Source organism: Myotis nattereri, assembly GCF_964212035.1.
Source record: "Myotis nattereri genome assembly, chromosome: X".
NCBI classification, from domain to species: Eukaryota; Metazoa; Chordata; class Mammalia; order Chiroptera; family Vespertilionidae; genus Myotis; species Myotis nattereri.
In genome coordinates this window covers 150558935-150580520 of record NC_138078.1, presented here as the reverse complement: position 1 = coordinate 150580520, position 21586 = coordinate 150558935, and the positions used below count along the sequence as shown (strand labels likewise).

Below are 21586 nucleotides of genomic sequence, written 5' to 3'. Positions count from 1 at the left end.
TCTTTCATTCAGCATGTTTTTGAGGTTCATATATGCTGTAGCATGTATCAGCACTCTATTCCTTTTTATGGGTGAATTATGTTGCACTGTATGTTTATCCATTCATCTTTGGATGAACATTTGGGTTTTTTTTCCTTTTTTAGCTATTGTAAATAATGTTACTATGAACATTTGTGTTTATTTGTTTGACTACCTATTCTGCCTTCATTTTTTATAGAAAATTCTGCCTTCACTGGGTATAGAATTCTACATTGTTTGTTTTACTATTTCAGTGCTTTGAAGATGTTGGTCTACTATCTTCTTACTTGCATTTTTCTGATTAAAAATCTGCTAAAATCCTTATTTTTGTTTCTCTGCATAACTTGTCATTTTTAAGTGGCTCCTTTTAAGATTTTTAGTCTGTATCTAGTTTTGAGCTGTTAATGATGTTCCTTGATATGGATTTCTTCATATTTCTTGTGCTCATGGTGTTTTCGAGATTCTTGCATCCATGTGTTACTAATTATCATAAAATTTGGAAATTTTAACGCTATCATTTCCCTGTTTTTCTTCTCCATCTGCTACTACAATTACATATTAGAGTGGTTTAACTTGTTTCACAGATCACTGATGTCACATTCCCATTATTTTTTATCCCATTATTTTTACTCTCTGTGTTACATTTTGGATCATTTCTATTGCTATGTCTTCAAATTCACTAATCATTTCTTCTGCTAAGTCTAATCTTCCATTAACCTCATTTATTATATTTTCCATCTCACCTCCCACATTATAGTTTTTATCAATAGAAGTTTGATTTTGGTCTTCTTTTATAAATCTTCTGTGTCTCTCCTTAGCTTTTTGATCGTATGGAAAATAGTTATAATAGCTGTTTGGTTCTCATTATCTGCCAAATTATAACATTTGTCTCGGTCTGGGTCAGTATTGATTTCCTCATTGCAAATTGAAGTTTCCTTTTTTTCAAGGCTGGAATTTTTAAATTTGACATTTGACTTTAGGCAGAGAGAGGAAGGAAGGAAGGGAGAGAGGGAGAGGGAGAGGGAGAGGGAGAGGGAGAGGGAGAGGGAGAGGGAGAGGGAGAGGGAGAGGGAGAGAGAGAGAGAGAGAGAGAGAGAGAGAGAGAAACATTAATTTATTGTTCTACTTATTTATGCATTTATTGGTTGATTCTTGTATGTGCCCTGAATGGGAATCAAACCCATCATCTTGCCATATTAGGACAATGCTCTGACCAACTGAGCTACCAAGCCAGGGCAATGGCTGGTAATTCTTTACTGGATGCATGACCTAGTGAACTTTACCTTTTTGGGTGCTGGATATTTACGTGTTTTTATAAATATTCTTAATTTTGCATGGGGGATGTAGCTAAATTACTTAGAAACAGTCTGACCCTTAAGTCTTGTTTTTAAATTTTGTTAAGTAAGATAAGAACCATGTTTAATCTAGAGTTAATTATTCCTCATTACTGAGGCAAGAACCTTCTGAGTACAATACTTCATTAATTATGAAGTTAGGTTGTTGAAAATAGCCACTATTACCAGTTTTGTGTGAATATTAGGTACTCTTCCCTCTAATCTTTTCAGGTGATTCTCTCCCTAATCTTGCAGTTTCCTCAAATGCATGCATTGCTCAGAACTCAGCTGAATATTCAAGGGGTCTTCTGAAGATCTTTGAAGTTCCATCTCTATGCAGTTTGCTCCTATGAAGTAATCTGTGCTGTGAACTCTAGATCCCTTGGTATTCCTGGATTCTCACCCCCATCTCCTCTAGTCAGAGAATCCACCATATTCTGTGGGATTGGCTGAAGCTGGTCTCCAGGTGACACTACCTCCTTTCTTTCTTTTCTCTCTCTTTTTTAAAAAGATTTTTTAAATTGCTTTTTAGAGAGAGAGGAAAGTAGAGGGAGAGAGACAGAAAGACTGATGTGAGAGGAAAACATCAATATCCCTCCTACACACCCTAACTGGGGATCGAGCCCAAAACCCCCACCCTGACCAGGAATCAAACCAGCAACCTTTTGGTGCATGGGGCGACACCCACCCAAACAACTAAGACACAGCAGGCAGGGGTACCTCCTTTCTCTGCTCCTCTCTTCTTCAGAGAGATGCAAATTAAAACTACAATGAGGTATCACCTCACACCTGTCAGAATGGCTAACATCAACAAATCAACAAACAACAATTGCTGGCGAAGATGTGGAGAAAAAGGAACACTCCTGCACTGCTGCTGGGAATGCAGACTGGTGGAACCTCTGTAGAAAACAGTATGGAGTTTCCTCAAAAGTTAAAAATGGAACTCCCATTTGACCCAGTGATCCCACTTCTAGGAATATATACCAAGAAACCAGAAACACCCATCAGAAAGGACATATGCACCCCTATGTTCATAGCAGCACAATTCACCATAGCTAAGATTTGGAAACAGCCTAAGTGCCCATCAGCAGATGAGTGGATAAAAAAAGCTGTGGTACATTAACACCATGGAATACTGTAAAAAAGAATGATCTCTTACCCTTTGAGACAGCATGGATGGACCTGGAGAGCATTATGCTAAGCAAAATAAGCCAATCAGAGAAAGACAAGTATCACATGATTTCACTAATATGTGGAATCTAAGAAACAAAATAAATTGAAAAACAAGACAGGACCACAGATATTGAAGCATGAGACAGACTGACAGATCTCAGAGGCAAGGCAGGAAGGAGGATGGGAAGAGATTAACAAAAAACTTATAAGCATATATGCATAGCCCAAAGACAAAGACAAAAAACAGATGAAGATCTGGCAGGGTGAGATGGGTGGAGGAAAGCAAAAGGAGGAGATTAATGGGGGACATTTGTAATATTCTCAACAATAACATAATTTTTTTTTAAGTTAAACATACATCAACCAAAGGATCCAGTCCTTCTACTGGCCACCAAAGTACACCCAGTAAGTGCACCTTCCAGATGGTGGAGACTGACAGGATATTCTCACTGGTCACAAAGCAAGTTCTCAAGACATAGAACAAGACAAACTACACAACAAACAGAAACAAAGTCCTATCTGGTTTGGCTCAGTGGATCGAGCATCAGCCTGAGAACCGAAGGGTCCCATGTTTGATTCTAGCCTAGGGTACCTACCTCGGTTGCAGGCTGGACAATACTAAGTTGAAAATTACCACCCATGCTCTGATGTATCTCAAATATGTATCTCCAGTCCTGGCCATTTTGCTATGATTCAGATCTGATAATCCAGTTGCTTTATCAACAGTTCAACTTTTCTGTTCCACAGGCATCCTAATCTAGCAAGCCCAAGGCAGAGCTCTTGATCCCCCTCAAACCTAATTTTTCTCCTGTGTATCCCAGCACAATGAATGACGGCACCATCTACCCAGTTGTCAAAAGGACCCAACCCCAATTTTTATTTATTCTTCTTCCTTATCTCCAACATTCTGAATGTGACATGAATCTCTCTACTTCCTACCAACCTCACAACCTCACTGGCATTTCATTAATTCAAATCACCCATCAGGTCTCTGGCAACAGCCTCCCATCCTCCTCATCGACAAACTCACTCTTGTAGTTCACACACATAAAGCAGCCAGAGATTGTTAAATATAGACATGATATTTTCATTCTTTAGATAAAACTCTCCCAGTAACTTCTTAGGCTCTTCGAATGAAGTTTAAATTCTTTAACATGAGTTACACACACAAAGTGGTCCTTATTCTCATCCTGATTCCCCTCTATATATTGTCATCCCTTGCCACTTAACTTGGTCACTCGCCACACTCCAGTCATAAACTGGAGATATCTGCAGCAATTTGAAATTACTTCCCAGCACCTGTTCTGTATTCAATGCGTGGCCTCGGCATTAATTAAGAGCAGTGGTAGCAAGGAAGAAAAAAGCAGGCAAAAGTTATTTTATCAAGTTCCTATGTTGATCAGATGTTCTTAATATAGTTTAAGTAAGAAAACTGAAACACAAAAATTACTTTGGTGGAACTATTTTTTTTCCACTTTTTGTTTTATTTTTATTGATTTTAGAGAGGGGAGAAAGGATGGAGAGAGAGAGAGAGAGAGAGAGAGAGAGAGAGAGAGAGAGAGATCAATTGGTGCACCCCAACCAGAGATCGAACCCACAACCTAGGTATGTGCCCTGATGGGAATCAAACTCACAACCCTCTGGTGCATGGGAAAATGCTCCATCCAACTGAGCCACACCAGCCAGGGTTGGTGGAACTATTGCTAAAGGAGAATGCATTTTGTGTTTTCCACCAAGCCATCAGCCACTCTGGATTTTAATATTAGAATGGGGTCATAGCAAGCATTCCCCCTGTTGTTGGCTTTACACAGATGCAAAGCAGTGCTCAGGAAGCTAGGAGGTTGATGAAAAAGCCTTGTTGGTTTGGTATATTTGAACTATTCAACACTTTGAATTAAATGTGTGTATTCTATTCCAGTGGTTCTCAACCTTGGCTGCACATTAGAATCACCTGGGAATCTTTTTAAAATCCTGATTTCTGGGCCTCATCCTCTGGAAATTCTGTTTCTTTGTGATGGGGTGGGGCTGCCACATGAGTCACAAAGAAACAGAATTCCCGGAGGATGAGGCCCAGAAATCAGGATTTTAAAAAGATTCCCAGGTGATTCTAATGTGCAGCCAAGGTTGAGAACCACTGCTCTATTGAAAACAGGCAACATGGTGGGGCATCCCCTTTTCCCTCTGTCACTTGCATAGCATCAGGCCTCCCTGCTTAAACTAATGAGTATTTAGAAGTAAAGGCTCCTACTGATTCCAGCCAGTCATTAATTTTTCTACTTGCAGGGAAACCACGGAGTTTTTTTATCCAGCATATTTTTCAGCCATTTCCAGTTGCTTTACAGCAGCAGTGCTGAACCTTGGGTTCCTGTGCCAAGCAACAGACACATAATGGGCAGAAAAGTCCCTTTGGAAGGAATTTTACTGGAGACCAGAAACCAATGCAAAAGTGAACATAGTTTCAGCACTCTTAGTTCTGGGGAATGTAATTGACCTTGAATGAAAATATTAAACATTATTTAAGCCAATATATAACCTGGTAGAAAAAGGTAAGTGGAAGTGAATGAAAATTTCTTAAATTAATTGCACAGTCAGCACTACCCTTTGTAATGCTGTTTGCTCCATTATTGCTCCAGGTTTATTTGCTAAATAGCTTCATTGATCTTGCCTCCGTGGATTTTCCATTTCTACACATTATAGTCTCTTGAGAATTGAAAAGACTGTGCATCTGAAAATGCTCCGTCAACTTCGAAAAACTTCAAAAAGGTCTTAACCTGCCTTCAACTTGATGGAATTCAAACTTTACTCAAACAAATATTAGAGCGGAGACTCATCACTTAAGTATATGTTCAACATTATTTGAAAGCTGTTTGAAAGGTCATTTACAGACTGTAAGGGAAGCAGAATTTGCGACCCCAAATTATGTCTCTTTGGCATAAGTATCATTTTAGGCTGGGTTTTTTTAAAAAAACAAAACAACAACAACAACAAAACTGCAGACACAGAAAATGCTCTGAGTAGGAGTCACCATTTTGTAAGAGATAATTGCGCTTATAAGGGAAATGTACAATTGTGTGTCTCCCTTTTTGTCCCAGGAAGAGCAGGGTGACTAAATCTCTAGAAACTCTTATCAATGGAGAAAGCAATCTTAAATCTTAATCTTAAACCTCAATCTTAAATATTAAATTAAATATAAAATGGAGGAGGCAAACTGAAATCTGCATAACAACATTACTTTTGTTCACTCTGTTTTTCCTGATTCTCCACCTTAATATCTTTTTTAGTCTTTAGCTGAAGATGATGTTTAAGGTGATGGCGTGCACCCATTTTTCATAGGTCTCTCCCATGTATACAGGAGGTTTGCATATGATTAAACTTTTGTTTGTTTTTCTCTTGTTAATCTGTCTTATGTCAATTTGATTATTAGACCACCCAGAAGCACTGATTAGAAGAAAAAATGTTATGCCCCTACAAGACCAATTCTGAAGGATATTCAAAATGCAGAAATCTATATTCTTTTTTAAAAAGTCATACAAGAATTTATTTGAGCCAAAATGATGACAATTACCAAGGAACAAAATCTCAATGGATTGAGAAAATGCTCCAAAGAATGGCAGTTTTGCAGCTTATTTTATTAGAATCAAAGGAGGAGACAATTAGAGTTACATGAAACCCATTGGTGGTAGATTAAGGGGGCAGGAGAAAGCAAAAAAGGGAAATTTCTGAGATTGGATAAAAAGTAAAATGGAGAGACATACTTTTTTAAATTATTGGGGTGACATTGCTTAATAGGATCATATACATTTCCAGTGTACCTTTCTATGATATGTGCATAGTTCTTTTACATTTGTGGATACAAGATAGTTAATAACATTTATAGAGACGGTATGTGGAAGATAACAATACTGGGTTCTGTGGTTTTTGTGCTCTGGTGGAATAGATGAAAAAGAAGATTACTCTGACATTTCAAAGATATGTTAGATGCAAAAAAACAATAGACAGGCTCAACTAAGGTAGAGATTGATCTTTGTCAAGGAAGCTACAGACCTAGGACATCACTACCCGCCATGACACACTTTTAATTAGTAATGTTTATATTCAGACTATCAAATGTGGTTACTTTGGGTCCCTGAGTTTGTAAGGCTCACCATGTAGGCCTCCCTTGAGTTTGTCAGATTTAGTATTGGCCCCCTTTCACTCACCGTTTCCCCTTTTGGTCATAAATCAATCCGAAGGATGCAATGATGACCAATCTTTTGTTTGGATAATGTGGTCCCACAGGGCTAGAAAGGCTGATTCCTAGGAAGTTTTAGTGTCAGCATTTGTCTTGCTAAACAGTGGACCACTGTGGATGTGGCAAGACTGAAACTTTGAATGGAGGTAAAAGGCCAAATTTTTCTCAAAGTGAAATGCAGGTCTTATGGGCCTTTATTAGGGGAAAACACTCTGGGATCATTTTTACACTTGGTCTTAGCCAAAAGGCCAAGAAGCGATACACTCTGGATCGCAATGACCACCAGGGGGCAGACGGTCTGACCCGTAGAGGAAGGAGCCTGATTCCTGGAGGAATTAGCCATGGGTTAGGTTGCTGCTGGGGCACTGTGGACCTGAATCTGCTTCACCTGCACCCAGGACCCATCCAGGGATGTCGGAGGCCCTGTGCACAGATTTGTGCACTGGTGGGGTCCCTTGGCCTGGCCTGTGCCCTCTCACAGGACCCCTCAGGAAATGTCGGAGAGCTGATTTCAGCCTGATCCCTAAGGCCAGGCCGAGGGGCCTCTAGTATACATATAATCGAGAACATGACAATTCATTATTCAATGGATTCTGCATTATTAAACATCATAAATATTTTGTGGAAAACTCTACTCTTTCATTAAGCTATTACTGAAGACTCCAATAACCAAACTTATAGTAAAATTATAATGTATGGAAGAAGGAGACAGGGCAATGAAGAACAAGTGGAAAGAATATGAAGAAGTTATCATTCAAATTAAGATAAATAAATCCAAGTTGGAAAGACAAGAGTTTTTGTTGTTGTTTTTAATTTGGAGATATTTTAGCTTTTCATCAAGAATTCCCTATTTGAAAGAAGGAATGGCAATTTAAATATCTTAAACACATGACTGAGTTGTCCATAAAGCCTGGAAGCTCTATATAACAGCATAGAAATCACAATGACCAGCTTAAAACTGGTTCTGCTCCTTTAAAACAGATTGGTGATCAATGCAAGCCTTGAGTTATTTACAGAGACAGCACTACCCATGTGCCATCCCTGTCCTCTATTCTCACACCTCTCCACGGAACCAAAGAATCAGGACATGACCGGAACTTGCACACCGGAACCCTTTCAGAGTGAAGTGTCTGTTGTCCAAGAAGTTTTGGTGCTGAAACCCCTTACCATAAATGACCAAGTTCCAAGGTCCTCCAGTTAAAACTCACCCAGCCAGCAATTCCACATACCTGTTCCCCTAACACACCTTATACCTGTAAGTCATTGGGTAGTTTAGACTTTTGAGCACTAGCTTCCCCATCCTCTTTGCAACTCCAATTTTTCCACTGAAATTTTTAGTGTTCAGTGTTGGGCTCTGCTGAGCATCGGGAAGGACAAACTCTCTTTCTGTTCAGTTACATCTACAACCCTAAAAAAACAAACTTCAAAGAGCATAGCATACAAAAAAAACCAAGACCAAGAATGGTATGTTTAACATTAATTGATCAAATGTAATCAAGTAGGCAAAATGTTTCAACTATTCTAACTTGAAAGTTACAGTGCTCTTCTTCTCCTTTCTGTTGCTTAAAATTTTAACTATTTTAGTAAGCACTAAAGTTGATCCATAACCTAATCCACAATACTCTTCAAACAGGTCCAAATGGTTCAAATAGTTAGATTAAAAAGGGGGGGGGGGGAGGCAATTAAACACTGAAATTAGTCATCTGCCGAGAACATCCATACTTTACAAAAATGACTCAGCAAACCACTTAATGTGAACTTCAACAGCTTTTAACCAGTTTCTTATGAAAAAGACAATTTGATTTGGGCTTTCAAATGACTTTATCAATCATTCCCACAGTTCCAGGAATACTAAGAAACAATTCATTCTTAGCACAAAAGATTTGCCTATATTAACCTTCAACTCACCCAGACATCTACAGGCAGCACTTGCTTTTCCATCAAAATGAGAAAATGTTAGTAGCTAAAAATGTAAGTATATGCTAAGGTTGTAAAACTTTTAAAAAGTATTACTCTGGATAATGGCAAAAGTTGGAATTTCTCTTTTTTAGAGAGAAGAGACAGAAATTCCAGAACGCTTCCCCAACTCCCCCAAATATTTGAGTCACAGGGTTTATTTGTGCTGAAAACCAGTTATCTGCTGCTTGAAACCTAAACAGCATTCACCAGCATTTTGGGACCACCTGGGACCAAAGGGGTGTGTTGGAAGATTTCCAGATGGATTATAAGACAATTAATTGATATTTACATAACAAGAATAAATGTTTTCCCTAAGATAGCATTTCCCTTCAGTGCCATCAGACCTCCAGCAAAAGGGGGCGGTACAGAAATTCTATTACATTAATGGTCTTTGTTTTTCTGGCTTTGGCATTTATTAACTAGTGGGAGCTGTTTATTGGGCCATAAACTTTACTAATGGGGATATTATCTCGAAATTATAAATCTCCTTCAGTATATGGCTTAGTTATAAAAAGAATAATTATTTAAAGTGTCTGTATGGCTGCAGTGTATCATGTTTATCGGCATGATTCCTATAATGGCCATTTAATTGCTAGTTGTGAGTTGAACTTCGAATAACCAGGGCAGTGACACACATCTATGCAAAAGAATAAGCAGTTGTCATCCTACAAATTCAGGAGCATATCATTGGTTTGCTGCCTTTTCTCCTCCTACTTCTCAAATGAATTATAGTATAAGCCTGTGCAAGGGCTAAATTATCTACATATTTAAAATCTTGAGGGAAAGACAACTGATTGAAGAGTTGAATAGGTAAGTGACAAATATGTCAGCTTGAAAAGTTCCAGGAAAGTGTCATCGTTCTAAAATCTTGTTCTCTGGGGACTAAAAAATCGTATCATGACAAAATGGCTTGGCAATGTCAGTTGTTTTAAAAAACAACAACAACAACAACAAACAACCTGGGACAAAATTCAAGTAGTCAAAATTAGATTTTTGTGGGTAAATGGTTCTAGTATGTAAATTGAGTGTTCTAGTTTATTGGGAAGCCCTATGGGGTCTATTCTAACAATGGCATATGTAGAATTATCCTCAGTTTATATAAAAATCATTTATTGATCAACTTTATATTTAAAAACTGAAAAGGCCATTGTTGTCGAAAAAATTAGTATGTGTGAGTGGCAGGAAGCCAGCTCATTTCTAGGCAAGACGCTGCAAATGTGAAGTGAAAGAATAATGAGATAGAAGGGCGCATGAGATACCATCAAGTACCTCTTCCTCTCCCCAAAGCAGTCCCTGAAAGGTAAAGGTTAAAGTCCCCTCTCCACAGGCTTCTATTGTCTCTGAGAACACCAGGCGACTAGATTATGGTACATGGCACCCAACGCTGAAGACTGGGGTAGATTGGGACAAACCTCTCAAATGAATTCCCAGATGTCCATGATTATAAGTGTTAATGAAATATACACTACATGACAAAAGTTCCGCTGAGACTCATAAATGTATAGGCCTAGAAGGAAAATAAAAATAGAACTGGAGAAATGCAAGAGGGAAATGCTATAGTCTTAGAATATTTAAACCTCTGGGGTGGGTGGTATGTGTGTGTGGAGAACAAACCAAAAAGATCTCTCAAACTTCAGCACTCACATTCTTACATATTTTACACATAATACATTGTGATCCTACTAAAATTATATACACATGCAAATATTCCTAAATTAACAAACTAACTTTAGATATAAAAAGGGCACTAAATTTTAAACACTGCACATGTTTTAATTTCTCTCCCACATTTTTACGTGCCCAAGAGTATGTGTTGCAGGGATGGGGTAGTCCTTTTCTTCTCACATATTTGCTAATGTCAGAAAATAAATATCTTCACTCTAGAGGTCTAAGGATTATTTTGATAAGATAGGCTGCTACAAAGTTTAATTATACAGGTAACAAACGTGTAAAAATATTTCCAAAATGTTTAATACAATCATAATTTATTGCTTTGATATAATTTGATTTTATATTGCTATGTATAGCTGTCAAAAGTCATTTTCTTTTTATGTTGCAATAAATCAAATTTGTTGTTTGCAAAATTACCATAAGATTCTTTGACATTAATAAATCATACATATAATAAAAATGTTCAGTGTTTCTTTAAATGACATTTTTAATAGTGCTGGTATATCAGTATATAATATGATGTTCTGAATAACTAAAATGACAGAAAGAAATTAGTTATAGTCTGCAGATTTCAATTCAATATGGCCCTTTTTTCTTTATTGTTTTTAATGAATTTATACCCACTGAAATAAAGTTGGCAAAATTACAGCAAGGAATCAAATGGAGTTGAGCAAAATTGGCATGGTTACTCCACCTCTAAGCCATACACGTCCTTTAAAAATTGAAAATAGTCAACGTTTTTGAAAGGAATAGGTGATGGCATCCCAAGCCACTGATCTTCACATTTCTTAAAAAAAGGAAAAGAAAGAAAGAAAAGGATTATAATTAAAACCACATTTCAAAGTCTAGTTTTGTAAATGCAACATTAAATTGTTTCTTGTTATATAAGCTCTTGGCAAATATTTTCTTTTCAAAGCAGACATTTCTGCAGTCCACTTTTGGATCACAAGGACTTTGTGGTACATTGGATTCTTGTGCTCAATTCTTCATCCCTCCCTGTATTAGAATTATACACCTATTATCTCTGAGATGTGACTTTGCAACACCTTTCATGGAGTTTTTTGAAAATATATTTTTTATTGATTTTTTACAGAGAGGAAGAGAGAGGAATAGAGTTTTAGAAACATCAATGAGAGAGAAACATTGATCAGCTGCCTCCTGCACACCCCCTATTGGGGATGTGCCCACAACCGAGGTACATGCCCTTGACTGGAATCAAACCTGGGACCCTTGAGTCTGCAGGCCGACGCTCTATCCACTGAGCCAAACCAGTCAGGGCTCACGGAGTTGATTTTTTTTGTCCCTTTGATATGGGGTTGGCCATCTGACTGGCTTTGGCCTATATAATGTTAGCAGATGTACCAAACATAGGCCCTAATGTGCTGGCATGATTTGGCTTGGCCTCCTGTGCCTCTGTCATAGCCATGAGAAGAACATGGCCCATGAAGCTGCTGCTGGTCGGAATGACACAAGTGGAGCAAGTAGAGCTGGAGCCAAATCCAGCTGATGTACAGGCCTATGGAGGAAAAAAATACCTGCTGTTAAGAACCACTAAGCCCTGGCCAGTTTGGGTAGAGCATCGGCCTGCGAACTGTGGGGTCCCAGGTTCAATTCCAGTCAGGGGCATGTGCCTTGGTTGCAGGCACATCCCCAGTGGGAGGTGTGCAGGAGGCAGCTGATCGATGTCTCTCTCTCTCTCATCGATGTTTCTGGCTCTCTATCCCTCTCCCTTCCTCTCTGTAAAAAATCAATAAAATATATATTTAAATAATAAAAAAAGAACCACTACAATTTCAGGGGAGGTGTCTGTTTGTCATATAGCAGTGGTAGCTCCTCTTATGCTTAATTAAGAATTCATTTTTTTTTAAAGCCAAACTACTAGCTATACAGGCTGCTTGGTTACCGTTTCTTCAATCTAACAATGGAAACAAAAACACTGGATCATTCACAATATGCTCTTGGGGATAAGCTACTTTATATATACTTCATATATATGTAGCATAAATATATATACATATACTTATTATATATGATACATATGTGTGCTAATTTCATAAAAATAAATACCTTCATTCTAGACAGGTTTAAGAATTTTATGAGGTAAGTTTCAACAAAATTTTTTAAGTAATAAACGTGTCAAAGAGATTTCAAAAAATCTTGTATATATAAATCTATACAGATGCACATATGCACATGCATACTTTTTATTTATTTTTGCAATGCTCAATTCATATCAACATCAACATAAGAGGAACAGCCGATAACTGTGGCTCCTTAAATTTCTATTTTCAAGGATGATTATTTTATATAAGAGGTGCTATATGTTACCTACAGCCAAAGTGGTATCCAAAACCACAAGGTACCACAGAAACACAAGTAAGGCCTCAATAATTATATGTGATTAAATTGTGGAAGCATCCTGAGTAAGTGATATTTCACTTGGATCTTACAGAATAGGGAGCAGTTTAGCAGGGGATTAAAGTCATGAAGGCTATATAAGGCACAGCGAACAGCAGAAGCAAAAGCCTGGAGACTGAGAAATCAATTTTTGAGAAAGGGTAACTTGTGCAATGGTTTGGGGCACAAAGAGGCAAGAAAGGCAGTTGGAAGGAAAAGATGGGGCCAAACCAGTGCCAGTTTATACTCTATGTTGTGATTAAAGAAAGTCATTGGTGAATCTCAGCCAAAGAAAGCTGATTAGAGATTAGAGATTAATTACACAACTGGGATGTATGAAGAATGAAATAAAGCACCATCACTTTGGAGGTTACTGCAATCCTCCTGGGGAGAAATGAGTGTGTCATAACCAGGGCAGCGGCAGCTGGGATGCATAAGAGCCACATCTGAAAGATTTTGCTACAGTAAAACATATAATACCTGCAAGGTGACTGGTTTGAAGTGGTCATAAAAGAAAGGGATAGTGTTATGGGTTGAATCGTGTCCTCTCAAAAAATTATGTGTTGAAGTCTTATTATTGCAGTAACCTCCAAGCTTCTGGGGTGCTAAACACAAAATTTGGGGATAGAGGCCCTCCTGGAGAGGACATGGAAGCTCCTCACCCTTTCCCCATACCTTGCCCTATGCCAGTAATGGCGAACCTATGACACGCGTGTCAGAGGTGACACGCGAACTTTTTTTTGGTTGGGTTTTCTTTGTTAAATGGCATTTAAATATATAAAATAAATATACAAAATATAAGTCTTTGTCTTACTATGGTTGCAAAGATCAAAAAATTTCTATATGTGACACAGAACCAGAGTTATGTTAGGGTTTTTCAAAATGCTGACACACGGAGATCAAAAGGTTTGCCATCACTGCCCTATGCATATCTTCCATCTGGCTCTTCCAAACCAGTCATCGGTAAGTAAAATGTTTCTCTAAGTTCTATGAGCCACTCTAGCAAATTAATCAAACCCAAGAAGGGAACCTCTAACCTACAGCCAATTGGCCAGATTCTCAGGTGACAACCTGGACATGTAAATGGTGTCTGAAGTGGGGAGGCAGTCTTGTAGGGCTGAACCACTAACCTGTGGGATCTGAGGCTATCACTGGGTAGATATTGTCAAATTGAGTTGAATCGTAGGACACACGGCTGGTGTTGAGAATTGCTTGATATAGGGGGGAAATCTATACATTGGAATTGGTACCAGAATTATAGCCAACCGGCAATTGTAGGAAGATTTCCCAATTACTAGTTTAAATAAACTAACACAAATCAAATTGGAATCCAAAGGAGGGTAGGAAGCAGGAGCTAAGCCTCAAGCAACTTGGAAGAGGGGATATCAATTAAGTAGAGAGAAAAGATATCCCTTCATACTTTTTGCCCATACTTGGATCCACCTAAAGAAATAACATGGCCAATCTCTTTGTAAAATAAATAGATCTTTGGTGACAGGAGAATCCCCATATTACCATGCCCAATTATTCTAATAAATCCACAAAAGCTCTAAACATTAGAATATTTAGGACAATTGGGGCAGTGAGTTAAAATAGCCTTTGTCTTCATTGACCTTTTATTCATCCTACACCACAAAATGCAAAGAAAACTCCAGATTATATTGTATTCCCAGCAGTGCATGTAAATTTAAGTGGAAATAACTGCATGGTAATTTTACAACAGGAGAGCTCATCCACAACAGTCCCTCCCCTCCCCCTTCAAGATGAGGGTGAGCCTGCTTGTGTTTCTGTAAAGGAGCTCCCTGGATGGTACATGTTGGAATCTTAAATGTCTTTGTATAGCAGGCCCTGCCAGTGCCCTTCCCCATTCCTTCACCCTCTCCAATTGGCTCACACCAGCCTGACTTCCAACCACCAGCTCCCTTGCACTTGGGGTGAGATAACTGTGAGGTACCTGTTGGCTATTGCACCCCTTGCACTTGGGGTGGGATAACCTGTTTAGCTATTGCATCCCTGTGTTTCTCAGAGGCATTAAGCTCCAGTCATCCACATTTGTTACTGATTTAATAATATACCCTATAAGCTCCTTTTCTTCCATTTCTCACTTCTCCAGTCCCTTACTAGTGCTCTTTTCATCCCCACGCCCCTAAAAAACTATTTATGTTCCAAGCTTTGTTTCTAATTTAGCTTCTAAAGGAAGTCAAACGAAGGCATTATGCCATCTTGCATTTATCAAAACTAATAAAATATCTATGAAAGTCACAAAACATCTTGGAACAAAGCAACTTCCTGGCAAATTGTGAATAAATTCAAAGTTTCCAATGTGACTTTCAGGTAACTCAAGAGATAGTGCCCAAATTTCCAAAAAATAAAAATATCACTTTAATCTGAAGCAAAGGGACATGTGCCACATAGCATTTTATGAAAAAAGGAAGAACTGTGAAGCACTGAGTAAAATTCAACCACAATGCAAAATCCTAACTCTAAAATGGCTGGGAATCATTATTTGCAGCGGACCCCATGACATCTTCCAAGCTGGCTGTCACTAGAGCTACTTAAGATGTCAAACAAGTTGGCAATAGATTACTTGTTCATCAATGGTGAAAAAATGTAGCTGCCAATTATAAACTCACACACCCTTGAAGTGGGAAGCAAAGATGGCACTGGATGGAAACCCAGTAAATAGCAGCTGCCCAATGAGAACAGCAAAGCTATGAGAGAGCTCATGGGCCCTGGATTTATTTGCTTTGACATTTTTAAAAGGAAATTTAGTTGGATTATGTCTCCTTCTAGTTTAAGATTTTCTACTGTAGTACTGGCCACCAGATGCATGAGGGGAAAAGATCAGGAGCCAATTAAATTCCACGCTTCAGTGAAACAAGGTTATTTTTATTCTTCCCAAATGTAAGGCTGATAGAGTCATGTTAGCGATTTCATCCTACTATTGCCCTCCCTTCACTTGAAAAATTAGATATTTTTCTACAGGAAATATCTATGAATTCAGTGAAACAAGGTTATTTTTATTCTTCCCAAATGTAAGGCTGATAGAGTCATGTTAGCGATTTCATCCTACTATTGCCCTCCCTTCACTTGAAAAATTAGATATTTTTCTACAGGAAATATCTATGAATTTGTAGAAAAGTCCAGTAGTGTGCATGGAATTGAAGTTGTGGTTTTATTGGATTTTCTTCCTTGTAATAGGTTGACATGACTTTGGAAGTAATCAAATTAAGTTGACAAAATCATAAAAAGTTAAGTTTCAGTAAAACAAATTAAAATTAATTTTGGAAAGATAGTTAACAAATACTTGTCAAGATAATTAAGAGTATTCTGATGATGTAAGCTCATATGTCAAGCCATGAGATCTGCTTATACTACTATGCATTTCTGTCTTTACTGTCATAACAATATTTCACAATTGCTTCCCTCTGCCCCAGAAAAGGCTTCAATAAAGTTGTCATCTGTGTGAGTGTAACTAAAACACAGGTGTAACTTATAAGCAAGAAATTTCTCCTTAAAACTGCATTACATCCCTGGCCGGTGAGGCTCAGTTGGTTGAGCATCATCCCATGCACCGGGAGGTCACTGAGTCAATTCCTGCTCAGGGCACATGCCCAGGATGTGAGCTCAGTAGTGGGGGGTGCAGAAGGCAGCCAATTGATGTTTCTCTCTCCCTCTCACTTCCTCTCTCCCTAAAATCAATAAAAACATATTTTTTAAAAAAAACTGCATTATAGGACAAGTAAAGTTTTCAAGGACACAGATTTTTTTGAGCTTTAGTGACAGACATACAGTTCAAGTAGACATCATCCAACACTTTAAATCATTTCCCACTATGTTGTTGTTTTGTGTTAGGTAATTAGTATGTGTCTACCAGTGAGAATGATTAATAATCTATTTAATTGTTAAATTCAACCTGAAATATTAGGAAGAACTGTTTATTAAAGTGTTGGCACTACCCCCTAATTATATAATCTTTACCTTTAGGAATGCTTTTGAGTCTCTGATTCTTATCTATAAATTGGGGATGATACATTTCCTTCTCACAAGGTTGTTGGGGCAATAAAATGTCACAGGTTAATCTACCCTCTAAATATCAAAAGGAGATCCTCCACAAGTAGGGTGCCCAAAGATATATCCCAAGGTGCACCAAACTGCCAAGGGTATATATCATACTGTTGTGACATGAGAGCTTTAGAGCCATTTGCTGATGCTTCTGCAGTTCCAGAGCTCATGAAATGAAGCCACATCCAATTTTTCTCAGAAACGTCCAAAGATAAGACGCCAGTCACCCAGTGCAACTTATAAAGTTTATATGAGGACTGAGTTTAGTGTTATTTTTTTTAATGTGACTTCTGAGATTAACCAGACCGATTCTAAACAGTGGGACCTATTTTGCCAGTTTTACAGCTACCATCTGTGAGAAAGCACAATAGAATGGAAAGGGGGTCTCTAGGCTGTGACAGAGTCGGGGCCACATGCTGAGACCATAGATAGTCACATAATGGAGTGAGAGTTAAATTACAGCCCCAATGTGGGGACCAGGCAGAGGCCTGGCTAAGGGAGCTTCTGAGAATCCAGGCTCTAGGCCACAGTCAACAGTCATAGTGGATGTCAGCTTACACACATCCATGCAGGAAAACCTCTCACCAAAGGGCAGTAGGACTAATCAAAGCGAGGCTAGCTACAATCATAGTCCTACTTACAAATTTTACTAATTTGCTGTTAGGCCCCAGCCCTATTAGCTGAGCTCACCTAACAATCACAGGTAGGGGAGCCCCATCTGAGTCCAGGGGACCAGTCCTGACATCCAGCAGACCGATCCAGGAGCTATTAGTCTGAATCTGGCTTTATATGTTCGCTGTATGGCTTGTTCTCCTGAACCCAAGTCTTTATTCTTGTAACAGACTATGCTGGATCAGTGGTCACCAAACTGCGGCCCCTTGAGTGTGGCTCTTCCCCAAAATACCACGTGTGGGTGTGCACGTACAGTGCAATTGAAACTTCGTGGCCACACTTAAGGGGCCAAAGAGCCGCGTGTGGCTCGCGAGCCACAGTTTGCCGACCACTGTGCTGGATCATTCTCCATTTGCCCCTTCAAGATCCATTTTGTGCCCTTCCTTTTTTTCACTGAGCTCTCCGCACTGAGGCCAACCTCTGTGGATGGCATCATTTCCTGAGCTTCCTTGTTCTCTGGATTTTGGGCTGGTCCAGCCAATGCAAAGTAGCAAGAGATCAGGGTGTTGATTCCACTTCCCCTTCCTCTACTCTCTTCCTGCCTGGCCATGGTTTGGCAGTGGCTACACTCCTCTACCTTCTGACATGCTCTAACTTCTGCTCTGGGCTCCAATAATACTACCCACCCACCTCTGCTTCTTCAGATGTAGGAATAGTAAAGCCTTCCCATTCTTGCTAGTCCCTGAGTGCTCCACTGCCCTCACTGGTTCTCCTGAACCCTACCACTCCTCTGCCAAGAGTCCCTTCATTAAATCCATATCCCTGATTCCTTTGAGTGTACTATGTGTGTATTTCCTGATGAAACCTCACTGGTATAGTGACTTAGCCTATTCTGTCCCCTGAGCAGGACTGAAGGCTCAGTTCAAGCCTGCTGACTAGCCTCTGATTGCTGAATAATGCTAACTTCAGGATTCCAGACCACTGTACTCCCTGTTTTGGAGAGACCCCTGCTGAAATTCCCGGATGCCCTGCCCTTCCAATCCCATGTCCTACTCAGCCTCTGGTTGGCTGACACCTGTGGTTCTGTTCCTCTTTTTTGGCTCCTCCCTGTTCAACTCATTAACTTTAGTTAAATAGGCTACACTGGGAAGGTGTCTCAAATCCCCACCCCTACCACAAATTTCATCCATTAATGCTGTTGCGAACATATTTGGTGTTGAATCTAGTACCTAGTCCTGCTTAGCTTTCATTAGTTGAGAAGTCCCGTTTCATTTCTCAGTAAGATCCAGAATTCAGGAATGAGATCCTCTTGAGGATAACATTCAGTCCAGGAGTAAAGACATCCAGGTTCTAAGTGGTGGCAGGTGCCAATAACTTCTAAAGAACTTATTCATGGCATCTCTGGAGCTTCAGGCACAGCCAGCCTGACCAACTCATAAACTGAAAGAAGCATACAGATGCCCAACCCCTGGCCTCCACACAGTAGCTAAGCCTGCTATTCCTTGTTCTTAACAAAACTTGCATATTGTCACATCACACTCAGGGCTGGGTGCTTCACAGCCTGGTGGATCTTGTCCTAAAGTCCCACATGGGACTTTTTCGCTATGGCAGGCTCCCCAAATGTTAGTGATCCCCAAAGATCTAAGTGACAGGTTTTCTCTGCCCAACTGGGCTCCACCAACCTACACACCTAGTCCAACTCCTCCATGGCCTCTTCTAGCATAACCACTCCCCTGTCAGTTGCCTGCCACCGTGTAAGATTCAAAATGGATGAATAAATTATTCTATATCCACACTACACTTATTAAAGAATGGCTGAGGTCTATACATATTAAACTAGAAAAATTTCCCATGATTTACTATTCAGCGAGAAAAACACACTGAAGATAAATGCATGCAGCATGACTATATTTTTGTACAACAGATGATGAAATCCCCAACACACAGGTAAACATTTGGGTGGTGGATTGAGTGAAAAGAAAAAAGGAGAGCAGTAGAAAGTAAGGAAAAGAACAACAAAGACAGTTGCTAACTAACAAAAATAAGTACGTGTCTCATTCAGGATCCCATGGGAAACAGAGCACATGCAAACTGTGGAAGTTGAGAAGAGTTTAATAAAATAAACATGTACAAAGTTGTTGGAAGTGTTTAGGGAAACCAACAAGGGATCGTCGATTGCCTCGGTGATTGTAGCAGTGGGGTGCCATTACCACCACCCGGGGCAAAAGGGCCATGTGAGGGTGCTTATCAGAACCTGGAGTGGACAGCTGTAAGGAGAGAGCCTCCAGATAGGTGCTGTGGACCTTGGTTCAAGGAGGCAGTTGATGTCTTGTGACTGGCAGGGAGGGAGATGATTTCTCTCTCCACCCACCCTCCACTCTCCTGTCGTTGCATTTCATTGGCCAACCCGATTGTAGGCCAGAGGGCTCAAGCCCCACTGATGTAGCTGGCAAAGGTCAGCTGCCTGGGATTCAGAGCAAAGGTAGCTCTGAATTCAGAGGGGGGCTGGAGAAAAGTCTTCATGCGGCAAATGGATGATATTCAACACATAATGGCATAACATTAAATGAAAAGGTAGAATATAAACTCTATAATTTGTATGTAAAAATTAAATATTTACATGGATAAGAATGAAAAAGTTATTAAATGACAGTACCATTTTCTGTGATGATATCTTGGATTTTAGTTCATTAAATCCTGTATCTTCAGTTATAATTATATTTATCAGATTTTTTTTCTCTTTTATTCTCTGCAGTAAAACAGATCTGAGTTAAACTTCTGACTCTACCAAATCCTTGCTAGTTCTCTAACATCCTCATCTCTAAAAGGGGAATGGTAAAAGTATCTACCTCATAGGATTGCTATGAGTATTAAATGAGCTAATAGATTTGGAGGTCTTAGAACAGCGCTTAGCACATAGTAAATGTTCTGTTTGCTCTTATTATGGTGATGATAGTAGTCCTGAGCCTCCTAATGGATCTCCATGCTCCCTCTCTAATCTACCCACCATCCAGCCAGACCAAGCTCCCTTTAAAGGGTACACCTAATCACGTAACTTTCTTCCTTAGAATTTGTCCATGGTCTCCATATATTGCAGGACAATATTCAAAACTTATACTTGCAGTTATCTCCAGCCTTACCCTTCTCGACTCTTCCCTCTGTGCTTTCATTCCAGCCACACTGTTTCCTTCAGGTTCTGCACAAGCACCATGCTGTCCCATGTCCCAGAGTCTCTTTTGGAAATGCCTTTCCCATACCATGCCACTTTCCTATCTTGCTAACTTTTAGTATTCATCAATGAAACTTCAAGCATCACCTCCATTGAGAAGACTTCCTGTCCTTCCCAAATCCCGGTCTGACTTATAAGTAGCTCCCTCCTCATCGCATTATATCCCACGCAGGCTGTATCGTGCCATCCTCCAAATCATGAGTATATTGATTGACTCCCCTATCAGTAGTGGGCCCCTGACCTTTTTCTCTGGACCCCAGCACAGAACATAGAACCTCCAGAGAGTCTACACTTAATCATGATGTGTCTGAGAATAAAATTTATTTATAAATAAATTAGTTAAGGAAGTTACTGATCCAGAATTCAACCCTAGTTCTGTTTTATTCCAAAGGCCATCACTGTCTCCCAATCATCTGGAAGTTCTAAAGCTGCCTGACACTCAGGGATAGCTACATGCCTGACGGAACTCCCCAGGGGCACCAGTCCAGGCCAGGCCAGAATGAGCTGGTCAGCAGATATCAGGAGGAATAAATGCCTCTTTTCTGGGAGTATCAAACACATGACATTTACTTTATCAAGGGATTTTCCCAAGAAAATCAATTTCTGGAGCATGTTAAAATATAAACAAACCACCACCCATCCACCCACTCCTTAAAGACAATTGGTCCAAAGAGATCCTAGAGAATTTAGACAATTCCATAATGTTGAGAGCACCATCTGATCACATGAACTTTGTTTTCCCTAACCAAGCATTTTTCTACTAAATTTTCATTTTAAATTTGGCTCCACTGTGAAATGTGCATCCACATACTGTATTGTTTGACCCAAGGCAAACCTGTGTGTACAGACACAGATACGCTGGGGATTCTTGACATGTTCACCATTTGAGATTTGCAC

At 39.5% G+C, this 21586-nt stretch overlaps 1 protein-coding gene across 1 annotated transcript in view; it reads right to left on the bottom strand.

The window, feature by feature from the left end:
* Positions 1–11015: 11015 nt before the first annotated feature.
* EFHC2 (EF-hand domain containing 2) overlaps positions 11016–21586 on the bottom strand; it is a gene marked incomplete at its 5' end in the record, with an annotated part of 114231 nt that continues 103660 nt past the window's right edge. Inside the window, one exon of the mRNA XM_081081798.1 lies at positions 11016–11173. Within this exon, the coding sequence (XP_080937924.1) occupies positions 11072–11173 (102 nt within the window). The 3' untranslated portion in view covers positions 11016–11071. The remainder of the gene's footprint in view (positions 11174–21586) is intronic.